This window comes from Pleurodeles waltl, chromosome 8, assembly GCF_031143425.1.
Source record: "Pleurodeles waltl isolate 20211129_DDA chromosome 8, aPleWal1.hap1.20221129, whole genome shotgun sequence".
Classification (NCBI taxonomy): domain Eukaryota; kingdom Metazoa; phylum Chordata; class Amphibia; order Caudata; family Salamandridae; genus Pleurodeles; species Pleurodeles waltl.
The window spans coordinates 634063408-634086803 of record NC_090447.1 but is presented as its reverse complement, the minus strand read 5'-3'; the positions used below and the strand labels follow the sequence as shown (position 1 = coordinate 634086803).

The window sequence follows — 23396 nt, the reverse complement described above, 5'->3', positions numbered from 1 at the left end:
AAATGTCCCTTACCCAGTGTACATCTGTTTGTGGCATGTTCCGCTGCAGATTCACATGCTGTGCACTGTTCCTGCCATCTAGTGTTGGGCTCGGAGTGTTACAAGCTGTTTTTCTTCAAAGAAGTCTTTTCGAGTCACTGGACCGCTTGACTCCTCCCTTTCGGCTCCATTGCGCATGGGCATCGACTCCATCTTAGATTGTTTTCCCGCATAGGGTGAGGGAGGAGTGGTAGAATGAGAACAGTAAAGATGTCCATGCAATGGAATAGATATGTATGCACACAGTTTGCGCTAAAGGAATGTTTTTTTTACATATATACAATTTCTAATTGCAACTTAAACGGCTACAGGCTCCCGGGGAGGTGGGAGGGCGCATGTGAATCTGCAGCGGAACATGCCACGAACAGATGTACACTGGGTAAGTGACATTTTCCATTCAATGGCATGTGTAGCTGCAGATACACATGCTGTGCATAGACTACAAAGCAGTAATCCTCCCGAAAACGGTGGTCAGCCTGTAGGAGTTGAAGTTGTTTGAAATAATGTTCTTAGTACAGCCTGTCCTACTGTAGCTTGTTGTGTTGCTAACACATCTACACAGTAGTGTTTAGTATAAGTATGAGATGTTGACCAAGTGGCTGCCTTACAAATCTCTGTCATTGGTATGTTACCTAGAAAAGCCATTGTTGCTCCTTTCTTTCTAGTGGAGTGTGCCTTTGGTGTAATGAGTAGTTCTCTTTTAGCTTTTAGGTAACAAGTCTGTATGCATTTAACTATCCATCTGGCTATGCCCTGTTTGGATATAGGGTTACCAGCATGGGGTTTCTGGAATGCGACAAACAATTGTTTAGTTTTACGAATTGGATTTGTTCTGTCTATATAGTATATTAGAGCTCTTTTTATGTCTAATGTATGCAGTGCTCTTTCTGCTACTGAGTCTGGCTGTGGGAAGAAGACTGGTAGTTCCACTGTTTGGTTTAAATGAAACGGTGAAATGACCTTTGGTAGAAATTTTGGATTAGTGCGGAGAACCACTTTGTTTGTGTACTTGTATAAAGGTTTCCTCAATAGTGAAAGCCTGTATTTCACTAACACTTCGTAGTGAAGTGATAGCCACTAGAAATGCCACTTTCCAAGTTAAGAATTGGATTTGACAAGAATGCATGGGTTCAAAAGGTGGGCCCATGAGTCGGGTAAGTACAATATTAAGATTTCACGAGGGTACTGGTGGAGTTCTTAGAGGTATGAACCTCTTTAGTCCTTCCATGAAGGCTTTAATGACTGGTATTCTAAATAGTGATTTTGCGTGTTTAATTTGCAAGTACGCTGAAATTGCAGAGAGGTGTATTTTGATGGATGAAAAAGCAAGATTTGCTTTTTGTAAGTGTAGTAAATAGCCTACGATGTCCTGTATGGACGCATTTAACGGTGTGATGTGTTTTGCTTGGCAGTAGAAAACAAATTTTTTCCATTTATTAGCGTAGCAATGCCTGGTGGTAGGTTTTCATGCCTGTTTCATGACTTCCATACACTTGTTTGGAAGATTTAGATAGTCAAACTCAGACTTCAGGAGCCAGATTGCAAGATTGAGCATTGCTGGATTGGGGTGTCTGATCTGCTGTTTGTGTTGCGTTAACAGGTCTGGTTTGTTTGGAAGTTTGATGTGGGGTACTACTGAGAGGTCCAACAGTGTGGTGTACGGTTGGAGTGCCCACGTTGGTGCTATGAGTATTAGTTTGAGCTTGTTTTGACACAGTTTGTTGACTAGAAAAGGAATGAGTGGGAGAGGGGGGAAGCGTAGGCAAATATCCCTGACCAATTGATCCACAGAGCATTGCCCTTGGACTGAGGGTGTGGGTACTTGGATGAGAAGTTTTGGCATTTTGCGTTTTGGTTTGTGGCGAACAGATCTATGTCTGGTGTCCCCCACTAGAGAAAGTAGTTTTGGAGTACCTGGGGATGTATTTCCCACTCATGAGTTTGCTGGTGATCTCGACTGAGATTGTCCGCTAATTGATTGTGAATGCCTGGGATGTATTGCGCTATTAGGCGAATATTGATGTGAATTGCCCAATGCCACATTTTTTGTGCTAGGAGGCAGAGTTGTGATGAGTGCGTTCCCCCCCTGTTTGTTTAAGTAATACATTGTTGTCATATTGTATGTTTTGACAAGAATGTGTTTGTGAGGTTGAAAAGCTTCTAGTGCTAGAAAGACTGCTAGCAGCTCTAAGTGATTTATGTGTAGCTGTTTTTGCTAGTTGTCCCACTGTCCTTGTATATTGTAATTGTTGAGGTGTGCTCCCCACCCAATCATTGATGCATCTGTTGTGAGAATGGAGTGAGGCACAGGGTCTTGTAAAGGCCGCCATTGGTTTAAATTTACAGGGCTCCACCACTGAAGCGAATAGTGTGTTTGGCGGTCTATCAACACTAGATCTTGGAGTTGACCCTGTGCCTGCGACCATTGTTTTGAGAGGCACTGCTGCAAGGGGTGCATGTGTAACCCTGCGTTTGGGACAATTGCGATGCATGATGCCATCGTGCCTAGGAGTTTCATCACAAATCTGACTGTGTAATGTTGATTTGGTTGTATTTTTGTTACCATGGTGTGGAATGATTGTACCCTTTGTGGGCTTGGACTTGCTAAAGCTTTTTGAGAGTTGAGTGTAGCTCCCAAATATTGTTGAATTTGGGATGGTTGCAAGTGTGATTTTTGGTAATTTATAGAAAACCCATAGTGTGCGTAGGGTATCTATTACATAACGGGTGTGATTTTGCCACTGTTGTTGAGTGTTGGCCTTTATTATCCAATCGTCCAGATAGGGGAATACATGCATGTGTCTCCTTATGTATGCCTCTACCACAGCAAGGCATTTTGTAAATACTCTGCGGGCTGTTATCCCGAAGGGTAATACCTTGAATTGGTAATGTTTTCCCTGTTTAATGAACCTGAGGTATTTTCTGTGAGATGGATGGATGGGTATATGAAAATACGCATCCTTTAAATCCAGTGTTGATATGTAGTCTCCCTGTTTTAGTAATGGGACTACATCTTGTAGTGTCACCATGTGAAAGTGTTCTGATTTGATGAATAGGTGGAGAGTCCTGAGATCTAAAATTGGTCTTTGTGTTTTGTCCTTTTTGGGAATAAGGAAGTACAGGGAATATACTCCTGTTCCCTTTTGTTGATGAGGTACTAGTTGTATGGCTTGTTTTGTCAATAGTGCCTGCATCTCTGTTTGTAACAGTGTTAGATGTTGCGATGGCAGTTTGTGCGCTCTTGGGGGAATATCTGGAGGAAGATGTGTGAATCCTATGCAGTAACCATGTTGGATAATTGATAGGACACATGTGTCCGTTGTTATGTTTGACCATTGATTGTTGAACATTCCCAGTCTTCCTCCTACTGGGGATGTGTGTTGGGGAAGGGTGATGGGCAAGTCACTGCTTGGTATTAGTGGCCTGCTTTGTGGCTTGGAATTTTCCCCTGGACCTTGGGAATTGTCCCCTGAACGACCCAAGAACCCCCCTCTCTGATACTGTGATTGGTAGGAGGGTTTTGCTTAAGAGGTGGATGTTTCTGCTGATTGTGGTCTAAAACCTCCCCTATATTGTGTTTTTTTTTTTATGTCCCTCTGTATTGGGAGTAGAGCACTCTCATTGCTTTGGACGTATCTATGTCCTTCTTCATCTTTTCAATGTCTATGTCTATGTCTATGTCTACTTGTGTGCCAAATAGCTGTTGCTGATTGAATGGCATATTAAGGACAGCCTGCTGAATCTCTGGTTTGAAGCCTGAGGATCTCAGCCAAGCATGGCGTCTAATTGTTACTGCAGTGTTCACTGTTCTTGCGGCAGTGTCAGCAGAATCTAAAGCAGATCGTATCTGATTATTAGATATTGCTTGTCCCTCCTCTTACACTTGCTGAGCTCTTTTCTGGTATTCCCTGGTGAGATGTTGGATGATATCGCTCATCTAGTCCCAATGAGCTCGGTCATATCGGTCAAGAAGGGCCTGAGAGTTTGCTATGCGCCACTGATTGGCAGCTTGTGACGCTACTCTCTTTCCTGCTGCGTCGAACTTAATACTCTCCTTATCTGGAGGTGGCGCATCTCCAGATGACTGCGAGTTGGCGCTCTTTCTCGCAGCTCCAACCACAACCGAGTCCAGGGGCAGCTGTTGTGTGATGAACACTGGGTCCGACGGTGGTGTCTTGTATTTCTTTTCCACCCACGGTGTAATGGCTCTCCCTTTCACGGGCTCCTGAAAAATTTGTTGGGCATGTTTAAGCATGCCTGAGAGCATAGGAAGACTCTGATAGGAAGCATGCGTTGTGGACAAAGTATTAAATAGAAAATCGTCCTGCAATGGCTCTGTATGCATGCTTACATTGTGGAATGCGGCAGCTCTAGCCAAGACTTGAGTATATGAGGTGCTATCCTCGGGTAGAGAGGGTTTCGAAGGATAGCTCTCTGGGCTATTGTCCGACACAGGGGGATCGCAGAGGTCCCAGGGGTCTGTATCCTCTTGCGACTGCACAGTGTGTGTAGGTGACTGTGCAGTGGGCGTTGCAATAGGTGACACTGTTCTTTGCAGAGAATGTGGAGGAGAAAGTTCTGGTGAAAATGGCGTAACAGAGATTTTTCTCTGGGTACTTTAGCCTTTGGCTGTTCGGTGTCTGTCCGCCCTTGGAAAGCTAGTTTCCTTTTGAATTTGAGAGGAGGTGCAGTCTGGATCTTCCCAGTATCCTTATGGATCTGTATACTTGCCCGTGTTTCATCAAACTCCTCCATCTGAAGTTCCTCCTCAAATCTGTGTCTCTCTTTTAGTTTTGAGAGTCCATGTTCCTCGGTGTACGAGGCTTTTTTCGGCTCCAAAGATGTTTTTTTCAGCCCCGAAATGCCCATGCTGACGGTAGGCCTCAGCTCCGAAAGACTCTTTCGAGGCTCCGCCGACTTGATGAGTCGATGTCGAGTTTTCTCGATGGCGTGTTCTCGGCTCGAGTCCACGGACTTCAGCACGATTTTGGCCTTTTTCGGTGCCGAAGGTGTTGCTTGCTCACCGCTTGATTTTTTATGGGTGGAGCCATGGCCTTCAGGCCGTGGCGTCCCCGAGGCCGTATGTTTCTTATACTGACTGTGGGCTGGGGTCGGGGCAGCCGTACTCACATTTTGGCCTGCTGTAAGTGGTCGGTCGGAGTCGGAGTCGTCAGAGTCTGAACCTTGGATGGAGATAGCCATCTCCTCTTCTTCGACGTCGAGGTTCTTTGAACTTTTCGACGCCATCTGCATCCGCCCCGCCCTCCGATCCCTCAAGGTCATCTTCGATCGAAAGGACTTGCAGGCCTCGCAAGTATCTTCTCTGTGGTCGGGTGACAAACACAGATTACAGACCCGGTGTTGGTCTGTGTATGGATACTTGGCGTGGCACTGTGGGCAGAAACGGAAAGGGGTCCGGTCCATTGGGCTTCGACGTTTTCTGTGGTCGGGCCCGACCAGGCCCCGGCTGGGCGCGGAAGCCCAGAAGGGCCACCGAAGCTGTGTTTCGCCAGTGTCAATGTGTGATAAAACGCTGTATTTACTGCAGCAAGATGGATAAAAGAACTTCCCAAATCCGCTCTGATCTTGGTGGAAGATGCAACAGAGCGGAAAGGAATGGCAGAGCCATCTGCGGGAACCACCAAAGTAGAAAATGAGTAATTCATGAAATGTTGTGCTGAAAACTCTTCTGAATCCAGTCTGGCACTTGTGGATAATCTACAGTTGAAGAATCTGCAGTTAGAAGTATCCATCTGAAAGCAATGTTTTCCAATTTTAACTTGCATAGGAAATTTTGCTATAATACTGAACGGATTTATGCTGAACTTAGAGTGAATGAAGAACTTTACACAGAAATCGTGTTTTTGTGGTTTGGTGTAAATCTATTCAGTAGTTTTTGAGCAATGAGCATTTGAAAAAGGTGCCGGTGGCTTGAAGTGTTTAATACTATTGTATTTCTTGACAGTGAAACACTATTTTGGTTTCTTTATAACTTGATGAATATGCATGAAAGTTGGCAGACGGCATAGTAAATTTACTCTTGGTATTTTGAAATTCATGCAGGTCCATCAAGACGGGGCCCATCTAAAAATAAATGAGGGGGAAAAGTGATAATCTGCTAATAACTATAAAATGTGATGAATCTGAACAAAATGTGGGTCTTCAATTTTGCGTGTCAACTTTTGTGCTAATCCATAAGGGGACATGCAAAGTTAAAAGGAGAGCACTGCAAGATTAATTTGCTAATAACTTTAGCACAGTTTGAAGAACCTGAATTAAATATGGCCAACAGCAAGTTACAGACAGAGCAGGCATTTCGAGTTTCACGCACATCTAATATGTTAAGGCCAGACTGAATGGTATGTCCAAATATTTTTGATTTCCTAATAACTAACTTTAGCGTAGTTTCAGAGATTAGCACAACATTTGGCAGACTTAGCATGTTTAGCTTAATTCTGGTATTCTCAATTTATAATAAGAAAATCAGGTTTCATGTTTGTTGATCAGATGGGGGAGGTGGAGTGGGCAAGGTGAATCAAAAAGGCTAGAGCTTCCAGCCAATCCCCGCAGTGCATAGCGGTCTGCCCATGGAGATATGGGTGCGCATGCATCCATTCAGTACTGCTTATGGCTTACGTGGTGTGTAGCAGGGCTTGTGCACCTTCTGGAAAAGGATGCAGGTTCTGGCCCTGTGACCAATCCCCATTACCATGAAAGGCAATAAATAGGTCCGAAAATGAGTATGGCATGTAATTTAGTATAAAAACATCCGGAAATTCACTGAAGAAAAAAAAAAAAAAAAAAAAGGAGTACAGATAACAGCTTTAGGCCAGAGAACACAAAACCAAAAGAACTGGAGATTTGCTAGTGATGGTATGCAACACACAATGCACACTGTAACTCACAGCCCAGCCATGCTCCGTACACTACATCCCTGATTTAAAAAAATAAATAAAAGGAGGTCAACGTGAAGGAGAACATAATGGGGGGGCTTATGTTACAGTGTCCATTAACTTGCATAATGTAACTGGTGGAATTCAAAGCGTTTTCAGTTTTGATACCAAGATAACCCGTTTAAGTGTTCTCTGGAATGGCTAATTAAAGTTACACTTTTGCTGAAGTTGTTTACATTTCCAGAATGTTTCTACTAATATCTGCTATATGTCCATTCTTTTTTTATAGGTTGATGACTGAACATTTGATTTGGGCCAGGATTAGTTTGGGAACTGCTAAGTAACGTTGGTCCTGTCACATAAATGAAAGGGCTTGGTACTGCTTATTCTAGAAAGATAACTTGCATCTCAGCCTCAAAATTGGTCATCTTCTCAATGAGAAGGCCTTAGACCTTCCCACTTTACAATTATATGTTTTGTTATGAAATGGAAAAGAATTGGCAATTGAACTCCTTCTCCTTGGGACCAAAAGACATTAGGCAGGACTATCAAAAATACCTTAACAAAAAAGCTAACCTACAGACCAGAAGAAGAACACAAGTCAAGATTCTGTTCATTCCTATGAACATCATATTTGTCAATAAACTTTGCATATTTTCTGTCAAACATATGCATATTGTACAGTGTTCATAAATATAAACAATTGTTGAAGAAAGTAAGGAGGAAAGCACATGAAAGTTGGCATAATGTGATGCTCACAGAACTGATTTGATTAAAGTGGTTCATAAATACAGTGTCAAACAAAACACCTTGCTAAACGGTGTCTATATTTAAAAAATAAATGGATTATGTTTCACCTTCCATTTTTGCTGCAGAAGGTTGCTAAGCTTCCATGGTCTTCCCAGTTGTGTACTGTTGCTGTCATTCCCTGCTCTTCAAAAATGGGTAGTAGACCTTCAAGGATAGTAGGGCCATCAGCTGAAAAGAGAAAAACCAATAAATGAATGTTAACGACTTCAAGGCATCCACCCAATTGACTTCATCTGTTTAGTTAAGGACACCGACTTGGGGACATAAATGCATCATCTCCAAATACAAAAACAAACTCCGTCTTCAAATCAAAGCAATGCTTCACTCACTATACATAGCCTCAGCTTCAGCCTCTGTCAGACCAGAGAGAGAAAATGCTTTGAGGTTTCGCACTTTCATAATCCATGCATATCACACTAATGAACCTCCATCATGGTGCCTAAATCTCTTGGTAAACCTTCACTCTAGCCAATGAAAGTGCGAGAGAACAAAAAGAGACCAAGAAAGGAGACAGTAACAGATAAAAGGAAGAAAAGCATCTGAGCCAGAGAAGTATGGAGTGGTGGAGATGTGTGGATTTGTGGAGATAAGTTTACAACTTAAGCCCTTAGTGAATTTAATTATGTCCTGCGTATTCTCATCCTGTCCGTGATCTACTTCCAATAGTAATACTACAACATCCATCTGTATAGCCAACTACACTGCATACCTTTCTGGAAATGTATCTCTATATTTTAAGGTTTCAGCCCTTCTGCCATGGTTTCCCGCCACTTGCTAGTTCACCCATGGCTTCCTCAAATGTAAAGGTGTGCAATGCATGTAAAGGAGCACAGTCAGTAGTACCATCTACTTACAACCTTAAGTGTAAGCTACTCAACCTTTACACAACTTGGTTCACCCTTATCCATAACAGCAGTGTACAAAACGATTTTAGTTTCATCACAACCTTAGGATTCGTAAATGGCATTAGAACTTTATAAACAGGAATATCACAACTATAGCTGGAGAATAAAACAAAACAATTATTTGTGCCCACTAATCCCAGCGCTTATTCTGCACATCATGCCTCGACCTTAGAATACATATAGTATAAATTCCCTCTCAGCATATTCAACTATCCAAACCAACATCGGAGAAACAGCAAACAAGAAGCAAGACAATGTTGACTTCAAATGTGCATTGCTTTTTATGTCTGCTAACCAAAGTGGAAGCAATTAACATGTATCACGCTGCTCCCTTGCAGCAGTGACAATACTAATTGTGCGCCCCACCCCCTCACCACTCCCAATATTAGCACTGGGCTCCGGTCATGTCTATTAAAGAAGGTTGAAGAAATTATCTCAGTAACAAAGTAATATCTTTTGAACCCAAAGCCAGCGTTAGCACAACAAGAAGGAAGTGAATGTGGGATGAGTAGTAAAAGGGACATGTGGCTACAAAAGCTATCTGAGCATCACTTAAATCTGATATATGACTAGTGGTAATAGATTTGTGGCGCTGCACAATAAAATCTTAAACAGCCCCTCCCAATTAGGACCATTACCCAATGATCATTTATCTCAAATGAAGCTAAAGTGAACACCAAATAAAATGTGTAAAAGTATACTAGAAACAAAGCATTATACTTTATACCATATATTTCAAGAAAATGTTTCTTCTGGTCGTGATAGGAAGCAAAATTACTGGTTAATAAATTTTGAGAGGAAGAAGGAACGTTGAATTCAAAAGAGCAACTGGTGTTTAAGTCAGTGACGTAGTGAAAAGACACTTTTTGAAGGCCTTGAAGCTGCTCTTAATATTGGACGCCAAGCTTCCAATGCATTGCTCTTCATCAGGAATGAACAAACTTATACTTGGTACAATTTGGCAACAACTAGAAATTACTTGAATGGATGAGTATTTCGCCACAAACAGAGAATACAAATTTGTTTTTTAACAGTCTTGAAAAGCCCACTTTTGTAGCAAGATCAACACTAGTCATTATAATTAAGTTTTCGAAGGTTAGATAAGAACATGTTAAAAGGCTAAAAACACAATAGGAGAGAACAATGTTACTAACCAAAACATATCATGTTGCAAGAAATAAAGTAAGCGTAACAACTGTTAGAAAGACCAAATAGTAAGATATTATGGCCTTAGCAGATTCCCATGCCTAAGATGAAGACATACATTACATAAGCAGACTGTCACAGCTAACCACTATGTAATTCTACACACCAAGTTAAAGCTCTCACCAATGTAAATTATCTTTAGAACATAGGGTTTACTGATGACCAATACAGATTTTTTTAGTATGTAAACCTAAGGTCTATAAACATTTCAATACCTAGCAAAAGACCTGCAGTCTCTCGTTCAGAGCCTTCGAGAAGACCCCTGCTGGAGATGGCACTTGGCTGCTAATGATCGCAATCGGTACAAGAGGGAGGCTTATAAAGTTATCTGAACACATTCATTTAATTTTTATTTCTTCTCAGCTGGAAAGGTAAATAATCACACAGTCTACTCAAGCCAAAGATAATGAAGAGATTCTTGTATTCCTATACAAGTGAACCACAACTAGAAGAAGAAGCAAATTAGTGATACATGCATACATACACAAAGGAAGAGATTGACAAAAGTAACTACTCTGAAGCCTCTGCAGGACAATCACAATCACTCCCACAACTATCTAAAAAATTACCATCTTCACAATCACTTCTTGAGTGGATTAATCATCATGTTCCAAACAGGTAAACAATAGAGGGCTAATTTAGGGGACCAGATGCATAAAGGCAATGCAAAGGGCAGAGCTGTTTGCTACCATGCACAGGAAATTTGCAATTCTCCAAAGCGCGATTAGATTTCTAATTGCCATTACGAATTGCAATGCACAAATTACAAAGCCTTGTAAGGGTGGCTGTGTACGAAACTGCAAATCATAGAATGGTTCCTGACTTCTTGGGGGCAGGCAGTAACCATTTGCTAAGTATGAACTGTCAATATCTAATAACTCACACTGTGCGGGTGTACACTGAATACATTGTCAATACGAGGGTACTGCTCCCTACGCTTCACTATGTGCTACATTCTGTGGCAATGGGACCCTCTTTCCCCGCATGGGACAGGGGTCACAATGCTGCCATAGTCTGAATGCTCTGATGCCCTCTGCATGCCTCCGTTTTGACATTTGCAAAAAGAGGTGCAAAGCTTATTCACCCCTCATTACGATTAAAGAAGCAGCTGGTTTGCGCCTCAATTCAAACTGTCACTTTGCGCTACAAATTAGGTTAGAGTCAGGATTGTGCATATTTTAATATAAGTTTTTTTGTTGTTTTTTTGTCCCTTGGTTTAAAAAAAACTGAGAAGAATTCAAACTTCAAATTAAATTTAAGGAAACACTTGTAGTTTAGAAAAGCATTCAACGTGACCACAGCAAAAACCGTAAGCTATTTATTTACTTAAGTAAATAAACCTGCGCTTATCATAACAGATGCACCGCATGCAGTTCATTTTAAAAATCAGCCAGCCACGCCTACTAATCAGTGCATGTAGTAGAATTGTGCAGTGGTTGCCAACGTGTGTTGTATTTACTTGAGCCTATCTGAGTGTCTCTACGCATACAGAGGTTGCTTTGTGCAGTGCGCTAGCGCGTCACAAGAATTACGTCACACGTTTGCATTGCCCAGCAAGAAGAAGAATCAAGCACGACTGAGAAATTCGTAAGTGCTGGCAGCCAGGAAGCAACACGTTTAGCACTGAATACAGATTTCAAACGCTGTTATGTGTTAACTATGGGAAGAAATAAAATTGGCAGTAACAAACGTGAGGTCAAAGTAAACAGTGCTATTGATGTTATTGCTGTTGGTTTATACACACAGTGTTATTGCAGAACAGTACTGAAACCTATGTTGAAACCATTGGTAATGGTAAAGTTATGGCTGTTGAACAAAAAGAAGAGCATTTTATTTCACTCTTAAGGTCCATATGGTTTTAAAACGTATAATCTTATCTCCCAAGCAGTAGTTGTTGGGGAGATTATTGTGATTGGTGCAGCAATAAAATATCTAAATATAACTGTTTTGCACCCAAGGTTTGCATAGAAATAGCAAGTTTTTCCAAAGGAAACAAGAAAAAAAAAAAAAAAAAAAAGACACTGTGGATGATTTTGTTGCAGATTAAAAAATAAATAGCATTCAACTGTAAATATGGTGTGCTGCATGAGGATTTAATAAGAGACCAGTTAGTGATGCATACTAGTAACCCTGCAATACAGGAATATTTGTGGGTCAACAGAGACTCTTCTGGAGAAGATTTTATCTATTGTAAGGAACGTGGACCTGTCTGGGAGACGTGCCAGTTTCCTAAAACAAGGAGAAAAGGAACATGACACTGTGAACAAGATTGATGCTCGAGAAAAGGACAACATTTTCTGAAAACAAAGCAAAGACAAAAACTTTGGCAAGGAAGGGTACAAATGTTTCAGCTGTGACAGCAAAGACCGTTCAGCATATGGTAAATTCTGCCAAGCTATTAAGCAAAAAAAGCAGCAACTGTGGTAATGTTGGGCATTTCTCAAAAGTTTGTAGGAAAAAGTAAAAGTATCAAATGCATAACAGAGGCGAACAGGAGCTCAGATGAAGAAGGCCAGGACAATGATGCAACCAAACCATCTTCTAGTGTAATGAGTTTACAAGGAAAGTTTGTTTTAAATGTTGATATAAGATGGTGGAAAACAAACCAGAACGCAATATGTCTATTGGCGTGTTATGATTAACATATACACAGATTCGGATTCACCTAACACAATTGTAAGTGAAGAAGTTTGGAAAGATACGTTTATTAAGAGAATTGCACTAAGTGGAGCCCGATAAACAACCTGAGGGATATAATGTAGAGGGAATCAAATGTTGGATTAGAAATAGTTAATTTTCAATTTAAAAAACAGCTAGAGGGAAGCTTTATGTAGCAAAGAGCTGTTTATCCGTATTAGGATGGACATACAAAGGAAATATCCACAGTGTTCTGGATCTTAACAGGGAGGAAAAGACACTAGTGGAGGATGATGGAGCTATCACACGATCAGCTATGTTAAAGGAATTTCCAAAAGGTATTTAGTAAAACTTTTGGAAATTTACAAAGTTTTGAGCACTCAATTGTTCTCAAAAAGTAGATTGTTCTTAAGAGCCATAATGTTAGGAAGGTGCCTGTAGCTGGAAGGGAGGAAGTATTGAGAGAACTGGATAAACTGGTATCTATGGGTGTGATAGAGCACACAGAATCCTCCAAATGTACTTCTCTTAGTGGTGGCACATTGCAGCAATGATAAGATCTGGATGTGCGTGGGCCTTTGCCATTTAAATGGGATAATTTTGGTGGACCGTTTTCCTCTTCCCAAAATAAACAAAATGGTGGTATGTCTCAACATTGCCAAATGGTTTTCCACAACTGACTGGTCATCAGCATACCACCAGATTTCATAATCCCCTTCATCCAAATATTTGACTGCACTCAGTGGGATGTTTCCAGTTCAAGAGGATGCCTTTTGGACTGGCATCCGTTGCCGCAGTGTTCCAAAGGTTGATGCACAAACTGTTCTGAAAAGAACATGGAGTTAAATTTATCCAGGATGAGATCCTGAATTTTTGGAGAGAACAAATAAATTAATGACAAAAGATTACAAGAGTTATTAAGTATATTAAAGAAATATCACTTTACGGTAGAATATTCAAAATGTAAATCTGCGGAACGGTCAGTGACTTATCTGGGCCATGTGATTGAAGAAGGTGGTGTTAGGCTCAAACCCTCACTAATTGATGCTACAGAGAAATTTCCTGCATCAAGCAACAACAAAGAAGATGTCAGATTCTTTCTGTGTATGGCAGAGTACTATGCACAATTCATACTTGAGTTTGCAGAGTGTACCTACAATACTGGAAAACTGATGATGAATAAGATAAAATTTGAGTGGACAGTATATTGTGGGGAAGATTTTGGAAAAATCAAATCCTGCATTTCCAAAGCTGCTAATCTGAGCACTTTTAATCCAGACGTAGAAAACATCATTACAACAGATGCCAGCAATAAAGACTTGGGGGCTGTATTAACACAGAAAAATAAGAAAGGTGTAGAAACTGTGATATATTTTGCTTCCATTGCTTTGTCTCCTGCAGAGGAAAAATATCTTTTAATTGAAAGGGAGGTTCTTGCCTGTGCATGGGCATTGGACATTTCAGAGTTTTTATCTGGGGAAAACCATTAACTACAAGGTGGCCACAAACCATTAGTCAAATTGTTGACAACTGAGGGAACTGTGACTGCTTGAGCGAGACTAGCTAGACTATCCCTGAGAATGCAATACTATATGTATAGGGCTATCTATGTACCAGGAAAAGGCAACGTATTGGCAGATTGTTTGTCATGCCTGGTACTTCAGAGGACTGTGTGACTGATGCATGGGATGATTTTCAAGTAGCATTAGTGCACGATTGTGGCTCACCAGCCACAAGGAAGGAGTTCTGGCATGAAGAATACCAGGAGGATTCTTTTATCCTTGAAGAAGAAAATTAATTCAAAATAGTTTGCCAAGGAATAGTAAGTTCAGCAGTCATTCAAGACTATTTTGGACGTCAGAGCAGAACTTTAAATGGAAAATGATGCGATTTTACAAGGAGAGAGAATTATTCCCTCCCCACCCCCCCAAAAGGCATAAAGCAAGATATTATAAATCTGTGTCATGAAGGTCATTTTGGAGCAGTCAGAACTAAAGGCACAATGAAAAGGCTGTTCTGGTGGCCAGGTGTAGATTACACTGTAGAAAGATTTGTCAGAGAATTTCCCAGGTGTGCTTTAACTGACAAATCACAAGGCATCTTGAGACCCCCAATGAGTGTTTGTGATATTCCCAAACAGCCCTAGGAATCCGTGGCCTTAGACTTAGTGGGACCAGCGGGGAAGGTGCAAAAATACATCATTGTGGAGATAGACCTTTTCACTAAATGCTAAAATGTACTTTGAAATAATTGGATTAAAACATATTACCACATACCTATATAATCCTAGTGGGAACGGCATGGTTCAGCGATTCAACCGAGGGATAAAGGAAGCAATTCAATCTGTTGAAAGGGGTAATAAAGATTGGGAGTAACAAGTGATGAAGGCTATGTGAGCCTACAGGATGACAACTAATGAGACTACTGTTTTTTTTGCCACTTGTTTTGATGAGGGGTAGGAACCATAGAAACAAATGTAACACTGGATGGTTAAGCAGTGCTGTTGTGGAAAATTGGTCACCTGAACAAGTGCGTAGGAGGTAGGTGGAAGTGCACGAGAAGCAAGTTGTATTATGAGTGGAAGCATGTAATTCAACACGTTGAAGTAAAAATGGGAGACTTTTGTGTGCATGAAAAACAAACAAGGTAGCCAAAGGGGAAAGTCAATTTTTTGATCCACAAATTGAGGTAGAAGTTTTAAAGAATGCTGTTAAAATAACAAGTGGTAAGGTGTGGAATCTTGAGAGAGTGATTTAGGTTCACAAGGCTTATGGAAGGACTGTGTAAATAAGCCAAAGGGCAATTTCAAATGGTTGGATGATGATTTGGATGTGAATAATCAGCACGCTGATGGTTCAAGTACATGCACTATTCCTCATATGGATATCCACCATGCCAATGTTTCAGGTACAAATGAACAATTAAAAGGAACTTCCAGAGTAAAGGAGGCAACAAAGAATGTGAGGGACAGCATTTGCTCCGATGTTGAGAGTAGCAAGAGTACTAATTCAGAGAGTGATGGTCTGGTGGCAGTGATGATGGGTGAACAATAATGACTAGAAGAGAAAGGAAGCCACTAAAGTGTCTCAAAGACTGCACTGTAGAGAGGATGGGAGGTGAGTGATTGCAGCAATGCACTATAGTTTTGCTGTTGCAGTGTATTGGTAATAATACAATGGTTGTTATTTTTACTTAATTTGTTTCCGGGAAATAATTTGAATATAGTTGGTTAAGTTTCCTTTGTTTTCTTTTTTTATATTTTGAAAATGGGGGATGTCTTATATGTATTAATGTGCATGCAATATTTGTTGATGGAATTGTTATTTGTACTGCATTCTCTCTGGAATACGGATGCATGGAGTGTTCAGGTCAGTAAAGTCTCCAAGCTTCGGATGATCAGGACCTGCCATCCGTTACGGATATAAACCTACTTGGAAATACTTCATTTTTTACTTGTTCAACAAAACATAACACAACTGCATACTATGAGTCCACAGATAGCTAACGAGGGACTCCTTCCAGCCTTAGATCTCAGTCAGCACATCCAAAGTGAAAGAGCCTGATGATCCAAACATCTATGACAAACATGAAAATACATCATAGCTAATTTCAATGTTTTTTTTTGCCACTGTGAGCCACAGTATTGCGATTGCCCACTTATGTTTTTTTCGGATCGTCAGGGAAAAGTCCCAGCATGCCTTGGTTAATCTTGTGTTGCACGTCCCACCTTGTTGTACACTTAAGTTGGGCCAATCTCTCTATCCAATAGGATATAATAACCGGGTGGTGCCATACAACATGTAGGAAATCCATGTACTGAAGAGTTAGTGCCTGAGGTCCAGTATTTATACCCAGCTGTGCCTCTGACGTGGGGGAGAAGCTTCTGGAGATTTTCTTTTTATACCCCTAGGCATCCTGCCATCCCTGTCCTGGCTCCAGGCCAACTACAGGTGGTATGCAGCCCTTTGTGTGGAGGCAGGGGACAGCCTATTCAGGAGGAAGTGGGGCTGTGCCCGGCTCCTCTCTCCCATCCTGCCAGTGCCCATTCAGGCACACCTAAGCTTCCTATTGTGTGTTCCCATCTAGGAGGAATACACAAAGCTCAACTTTCAGCTACATCCAGTCATGGGACCGAGTGGCAGGCTACAGGCAATAAATGGCTAAATCAAGAAAATGTAAACTTTCTAAAAATAGCATTTTCAGAATTACAATTTAAACTGTGGCTTCACAAGGATTTTACAATATGATTCCAAAGACACCAAACAGGAACTGGTTATCTACTCCCATTTGGAAATTACACATATACAATGCAAAAACACAACTCCAGTGTAATCCCAATGGGGAGATAGGCCTTGCAGTAGTGAAAAACAAATGTAAGAGTTTTTCACTAGTAGGACATGTAAGACTTTTTTAAAAGTGTATGTCAAACTTTTTAAATACATTACACGCTGCCCTCTGGCTGTCCACAACCTAACCTAGGGGCTTATGTATTAAAAAAATAAGGTTGGGGCATTGCAAAAGGTTTATTTTGCCAGGTCGAAATGGCAGTTTATAAATGCACACAAAGGATCAGCACTGGCAGGCTTGAGAAATGTTTAAGGGGCTACTTGAGTGGGTGGCACAATCAGTGCTGTAGGCCCACTTGACGCATTTGATCTGCAGGCCGTGTGAGCATGTAACACCACTTTAGTAGGGAGGTATAAGTAAATTAGATAAGCCAACTGGGTATAAGCTAATGTTACCTTGTCTTGAGGAGAGAGCACTACCACTTTAGAACTGGTTAGCAGTGGTAAAGTGCACAGAGACCTAAGGCCAGCAAAAAACTAGGTAAGTAAGGTGGAGGGGAAAGTCAAAATGTCTGAGGTAAGATCACCCTAAGGCTGACAGGTCTAACGTACAGCAAACTACCTCTCTATCAACTCACGTGGAGACCATTCGCTCAAATGATTAAGAATCAAGCAAATCCCTGAATGTAGTTGTGCTGCGGACATCTTTTATATTGTTAAAAAGTGAAAAAACAAGAATTTACTACAAAAAAATGATGGAGCTGATGTCTCCAAATCTACATCACAAACAGGACATGATAGCTTTAGTGGTAAGACCTGTGACGACTCTAGCTATCACACACCATGCGCTGGTGAGGCTTAGAAGCTTCTCAACACATGTATATGCAAACAAAATGGACATGGTCATTGAGGATGTGCATTTCTTTGTTGAGAAAGTTGATTCCTCACTGAAAACTTTAAGCAAAAGAGAACCAAGTTTCTATCCCTACATTCAGCATGACTTCCAAATCAATTCCAGCAACAGAACAACAAATATCAAGGTGACTCCTACCTAATATGTTTATGATATGGAAGGTAAAATTAATAATGGAATCATTCCAAGGATGTTTGAGGGCTTAACAGAAACCATGTTTTTTGGTGAACAGTCCACTCTAAACAATTTTCCATAAATCTACTACTAAAAGAACCATTCCATACACATCCCTTGGATGACAACTGTGAAATGGCTCTCTGCTAGAATGGGGCGTGTGTATACAACCATTCAATAATTGTCCTATGCTCAACCCAGGAGTCTTGCTTAAGCATCACATTTTTGAATCTCATACGCCCAACAACCTGCAGCAAAAACCCTTTGTGTGCCAAATTACAGTAATACATTATGGAACAAGGAAAGGTATGGTCTGCAGTTTAAGTCATATTTGTGTCCATATATGAATGCTATTCGAACTTGTACTTATGGTTCATTAATGAAGTCTTTATTATTAGGGTGAGTGTTCTAAATAAATGGTGTAACCACGGACTGCACTATTGACTAGTTCCAGTAAAAAAAATAAAAAAAGTGTATACCATTTGCAAAGTTTACCAATATGCTGCTACCTAAAATGCTCCCAGAATGCTCTCTGATTAAATGCAAATATCTGCATAAAGTTGACAGCAAGATTGTCGATTCTTTGCTTTCAAAATAGAATGTTCACCAAAAAATGCAACAAGAAAAAAAGTTTTACTAAACTGTGAAATTTTATGCATCATTTTTTTGAAGCATCATTTAGTAAAATGTGATGATGTCTGGTAGAAGTTAAAAAAAATATTCATAATGGAAAGTTAGTGTAAACAGTTTCAACAAGATTATAGGAAAAGTGAAAATAAGCAAGCATTCGCAAAGCCAATGGGTAAGGCATTAGTGGTCAGTTCTTTGATTTTGTCAATGTGTTTCTTCTTTTGACGTGGCTTTTGTAAAGCTTTATTGTTATGGAAGCTGATGGGCCCTCACTATTGTAACAAACATTGGAAAAAACAAAAATATGTTTTGGTATCAAAAAGCACACATTGCCATAGTAGTTCTTGGTACTGAGCAAAAGTACTCAATTCTTAAAGAAAGTCACAAAAGTGTACTCATGGTATTTGTCTTTGCATTAGTGCAGATTTGTATGTCTCATTAATTCACAATAATTTACAGAAGTTGACCAGGAAATTGCACTCCTATAAATTATTGGTAAACTATATTTTATCACAAGCAAATATGCATGTGAAGATTTGTTCATGCAAAAATCTGTTGAGCGTTCACTTTCCCTCTAAGCACTTGTCAGGAGTAAATTTCCAAACATTCCCTGAAAGGATTGGAAAAGATCTGGTGAAAACCTTTAAAACCACAAATTAGTCGGTCTGCGTAGACTCAAAAGGGCATTCCCACCCTGGAACTATTGCTTACTACTACCTTCAGCCCCTGTTTGTAGATCTCCAGATAGGTGGCAAAATAAGAAAATTGGTAGTATTCAAACCCTATTACAGTGTTGGTCCTGACATAGAGACTGTAATTAGAGCTCCTATGTGATGAGATTGCTGCCATTATTTGTTGCCACACTACATGGCACCAAATGGACAAGTAGTTTTTTTTGCAGAACAAGTAGGCTGATGAAACAACCTGTCCCATAGACAAGTAGATAATTTATTAATTACACACCCCTTTGTATCACACAACCAAGAAACTGGGTGTCAGGTTGAGTTTTCTTTGTCTTAAAACCATGGAGATTGGGCTTTGTAATCTGTTCAGGAACATCAAGTATAGGAAAAATATCTAGCATGCATTTACAAAACACAAGCAGACAAACCTTTTTTTTTCATCTGCCACGAATGAAAGCAAGATAAGCCAAAATGAGCTTCTATAGATACTTAGGGGGTCATAAAGACCCTGGCAGCCTGCGGAACACTGGCGGTAACACTGCCAACAGGCTGGTGGTTTTCCGCCAGTGTATTATGACCGTGGCGCATTAGCCAGGGCCATACCGCCGGCCCCTCCACTATACCGCCAAGCTTCCGCCAGGCGGTCATAATCCCCAGGGCAGCACTGCCCTGGGGATTATGAGTCCCCAACCTCCAGCCTGTCCATGGCAGTAAGGGGGGCTCTGGGTGTCTCTGGGGGCACCTGCACTTGACATGGGCAGTGCAGGGGCCCCCAGGCACAGCCCCATTGCGCATTTCACTGCCCAAATTTCGGGCAGTGAAATGCGCTACAGGTGCTGCTGCACCCGCTGCACATCAACATTGCCGCCGGCTCTATTATGAGCCTGATTCAATGTTGATGTGACCTTTCCGCTGGGCCAGCGGACGGAAACACTGTTTTCGTCCACTGGCCCAGCAGAAATGTCAAAATAGGGTGCCACCAGTACCGCCAGCTCTGGCGGTATTGTGGGGCCCGCGGCTTTGACGGTCTTTTTTCAAGACTGCCGAAATCGTAATGAGGGCTTAATGTTTCTCGAAACTACACATTTGTCAAAACAAGAAATGTCACCAATATTGATCTCTGGTAATTCCCAAGAATGATTTACAGGAATTTCCATCTTTGCTATGCTTTCCAGAAAGTCCAGTGATACAAAGGGTAATGCAGAAGATCAAGTAGTACAAGGCTGAGGTGGTTCCAATTTCATCACTACGGTAGAGACAAACATGCTACCGCAATCTAAATGAACTCAATGGATTTGCCATATGAAGGATGGATACCTTAGTGCAACAGCAAGAATCTGTACTTAGTCTGAACCTTCAACATTTCACCTATTGAGTATGGAACGAAGAAGTGAAGTTTAGAAGCTTATGCCCTCATTAGCAAGAACAGAAGTCAAGCACGGGGCTTAGAGGCCTTCTACAAAATCAGCTGATGTGGTTTAATGGAATGCACTTTCAAACTGGTGTACTGCTTTAAAGACAGAATCCATATTAATCTCCTGTTTACCATTTTGCAGCAAAAGTACGATTGAAACTAAACACAGGAATATTAAGCAGCGAACTTTACAGTCCTCTGTTGTCATGATATTATTCAAACATTCCGATTTCACCAATGGATGGGTTCAGCCATCCTTTCTACATAAAGCTGTACTAGCTCTTTACTTGGCACAAAGGATTTGTGTACATTCCTTCTGCCACCCCGTCTATTCATAGAAGAAATAAGTCCGCACAGTGCTAACCCCTAAAACCCCAAAATTTAAGATAAATCAAAGGAAATCAGATAAGATGAAGAATATGTTCTCAGATTTTTCTGACGCTAAAGTAGTAAAATCCAGATCGGATTTGCACTCTACCAATCTCTTCTGTAAGTCAGTCTCCTGATCACAAAACGTTTATTCCTTTAGAGGAATGGAAGCCACATCTGCTCTCTCGTAAGGAGTACTTGTCACAGATGGTCAGAAGAGTTGGCATGCCTCCATAGCTCCCCTAACCATTACTTGCTTAGATTGGAAGCAAGAGGTGTAGGCCTTTTAACTTCTGTGCTACTTAAACATTTCTTGGTTTAGGATACAGGTATATAAGGATTCCTATGACTCTCCAAACTTAAGCAGTGTTTTTCCAATCTTTCAAAGATGATGAATCCGTCGGAAGAAACCATTAGAAAAACAAGTTACTCACTTACTGCAGTGACCTTTATTGTTAATACCCTATCTTCCCACAGATTTCACATATGCTTTACAAAGGAACACTATTTGGAAGGTAACTACCTTATTGTTGTTAGGCAGTCCTGCATCAACTGGCATAGGTGCCTCCTTGATGAACAGTCCAAATCACTTCCTAGGGTGAGGTTCGAGCAGATCCGTGGTGGTCTACAGAACAGTGTCTTCGAATACTGACTGAAATTATTGCTGGAAGCTTTTAAAGACCTAAATTGACACCTGTGAAACGTCAGCAAGATCAATCTGCCGAAAGGTAAGTGTAGACACTAGAAAGGTCTTTACTGCATGTAACTGGATGTTTTACATTACCCTCTAACAATAGCATATCATGATGGTTATTACAGGTGATAAAAAGAAGAGAAAAAAAAAAAAACACCACATGCAAAACATTTTTTTCTGCTTGACCTTCTGGTATGTAAGGATTCTTAGTCACCTAGTCCTAAAGTTAACTCGTACAATGTAAGCACACAACTGCAATTCTGTTAACTATTATCATCAGACAACACATTGATTACTGAAAGGAAGTGCCACCTGTCCCTACAGTCCTATTCCTCATCTCTGACAAAGCAAAGCCAACGCTTGTTCAGCTGACATCCACTGTTTGATATGGAAAGCAAGCAACTCATCATTTGTCATGTATAGCAAAGCTAGCCTTTATTAGCATCCAGCAGCAGAGTATGCACTATTCTACTAATCAGGGCTCAAAAATTCATTAAAATGTTACTAGACCTGCAGGTCGAGTAGCTTAAATAATCTACTCGACCTAACTGTAATTTACTTGACCCGTAAACGGGTCACAAATTTTGTGATCCTAGGCAAATAGTTTACAGAGATGCCTTTTTCTTAATTCTCACATATGATTGCACCTTCAAATATGTGAGCTCAGCATTTCTGCAGTACAAAAAAAAAAGTTTTGTTTGATTAAGTAAACTAAGGTTTGCTGCATGCATCACAAGCATCTAGCCCACATACCCATGAGGTCCAGCCCACATAACCTAGGACTTCTTTTAGTTTACTAACAACATTGCCATCAGAGCAGGAGTGTTTGCCAGTTTGTTTAAACCCTCAATTTTAATAAATATATTGCTAAACCATGATGTGGTAACATATTGCCATCTACACACAGTAACTTTCCAAGAAATGTCCAAAAACCTTTCCAGTAATTTGCAGCTTTACTGATAAAACTATAGTGTATTAACAATTTGTGAAAATTGGGTTTCAGAAAATATATCCTTTGCACATCAACATGTAAAGTACTCTGATTTGTTTTCATCCTATTAAAATATTACACCTATTGAAATATATTTTGAAATGTCTGCACAGTTGACTTAGTCATTTAAATGTTGTGTGTTAGGAAAATCCTGACACCCTATATCCTTTTATTTTACATTCTAAGCAGCAGGTCGCACAGTTCACCTTACAAAGTCCTGAAACTTTGCAGTCAGAAGGTAAATTTGTTGTAAGAAAAACTGACTTTTGACCTCAGTCCGTGAACATAGAATAAATGTGACATAAGAACAAGATTTAAAGGCATCGTTTATTGCCCCTCCACTTTTCAACTGAACAGAACACCTGTTTGGTGGCAACTGCCAGAAGGGAGGAGTAAGTATTAAAAAATAGCTCGACCTGATCAAATAAGACTCACCAATGCGAGTGGATTTTTCGAGCCCAGTGTAATGAATACCTGGTGAGTGGTGTAACTGTCTTTCTGGTCTACCTGCCTACCCATCCTTTCTGTTCATTTGTCTACGTAATCCAGCACTGGGAACCCTGGTTGAGAGAGCAGGTGGTACCAAGGGCACTGGGAAAGAAGAAATGACACAAAGTGACAGCAAGCTGGTTAAAACCAGACAAAGTAAGGCAGGCACAACAAACATGAAAACAATAGAAAGAGAATCAGGCAAAGGTAGATCTGTCACCACCACAAGTAGATCGCAGAACAGAGAAACAAGAATCATAGCC

At 40.7% G+C, this 23396-nt stretch overlaps 1 protein-coding gene across 2 annotated transcripts in view; it reads right to left on the bottom strand.

Annotated features, from left to right (window-relative positions):
• SMS (spermine synthase) overlaps positions 1 to 23396 on the bottom strand; it is a 679013-nt gene that overhangs the window by 561287 nt on the left and 94330 nt on the right. For both annotated transcript variants that reach the window (XM_069204737.1, XM_069204738.1), the window contains exon 2: positions 7790 to 7910. In XM_069204737.1, coding sequence (XP_069060838.1) covers positions 7790 to 7910 — 121 coding nt within the window. The remainder of the gene's footprint in view (positions 1 to 7789; positions 7911 to 23396) is intronic.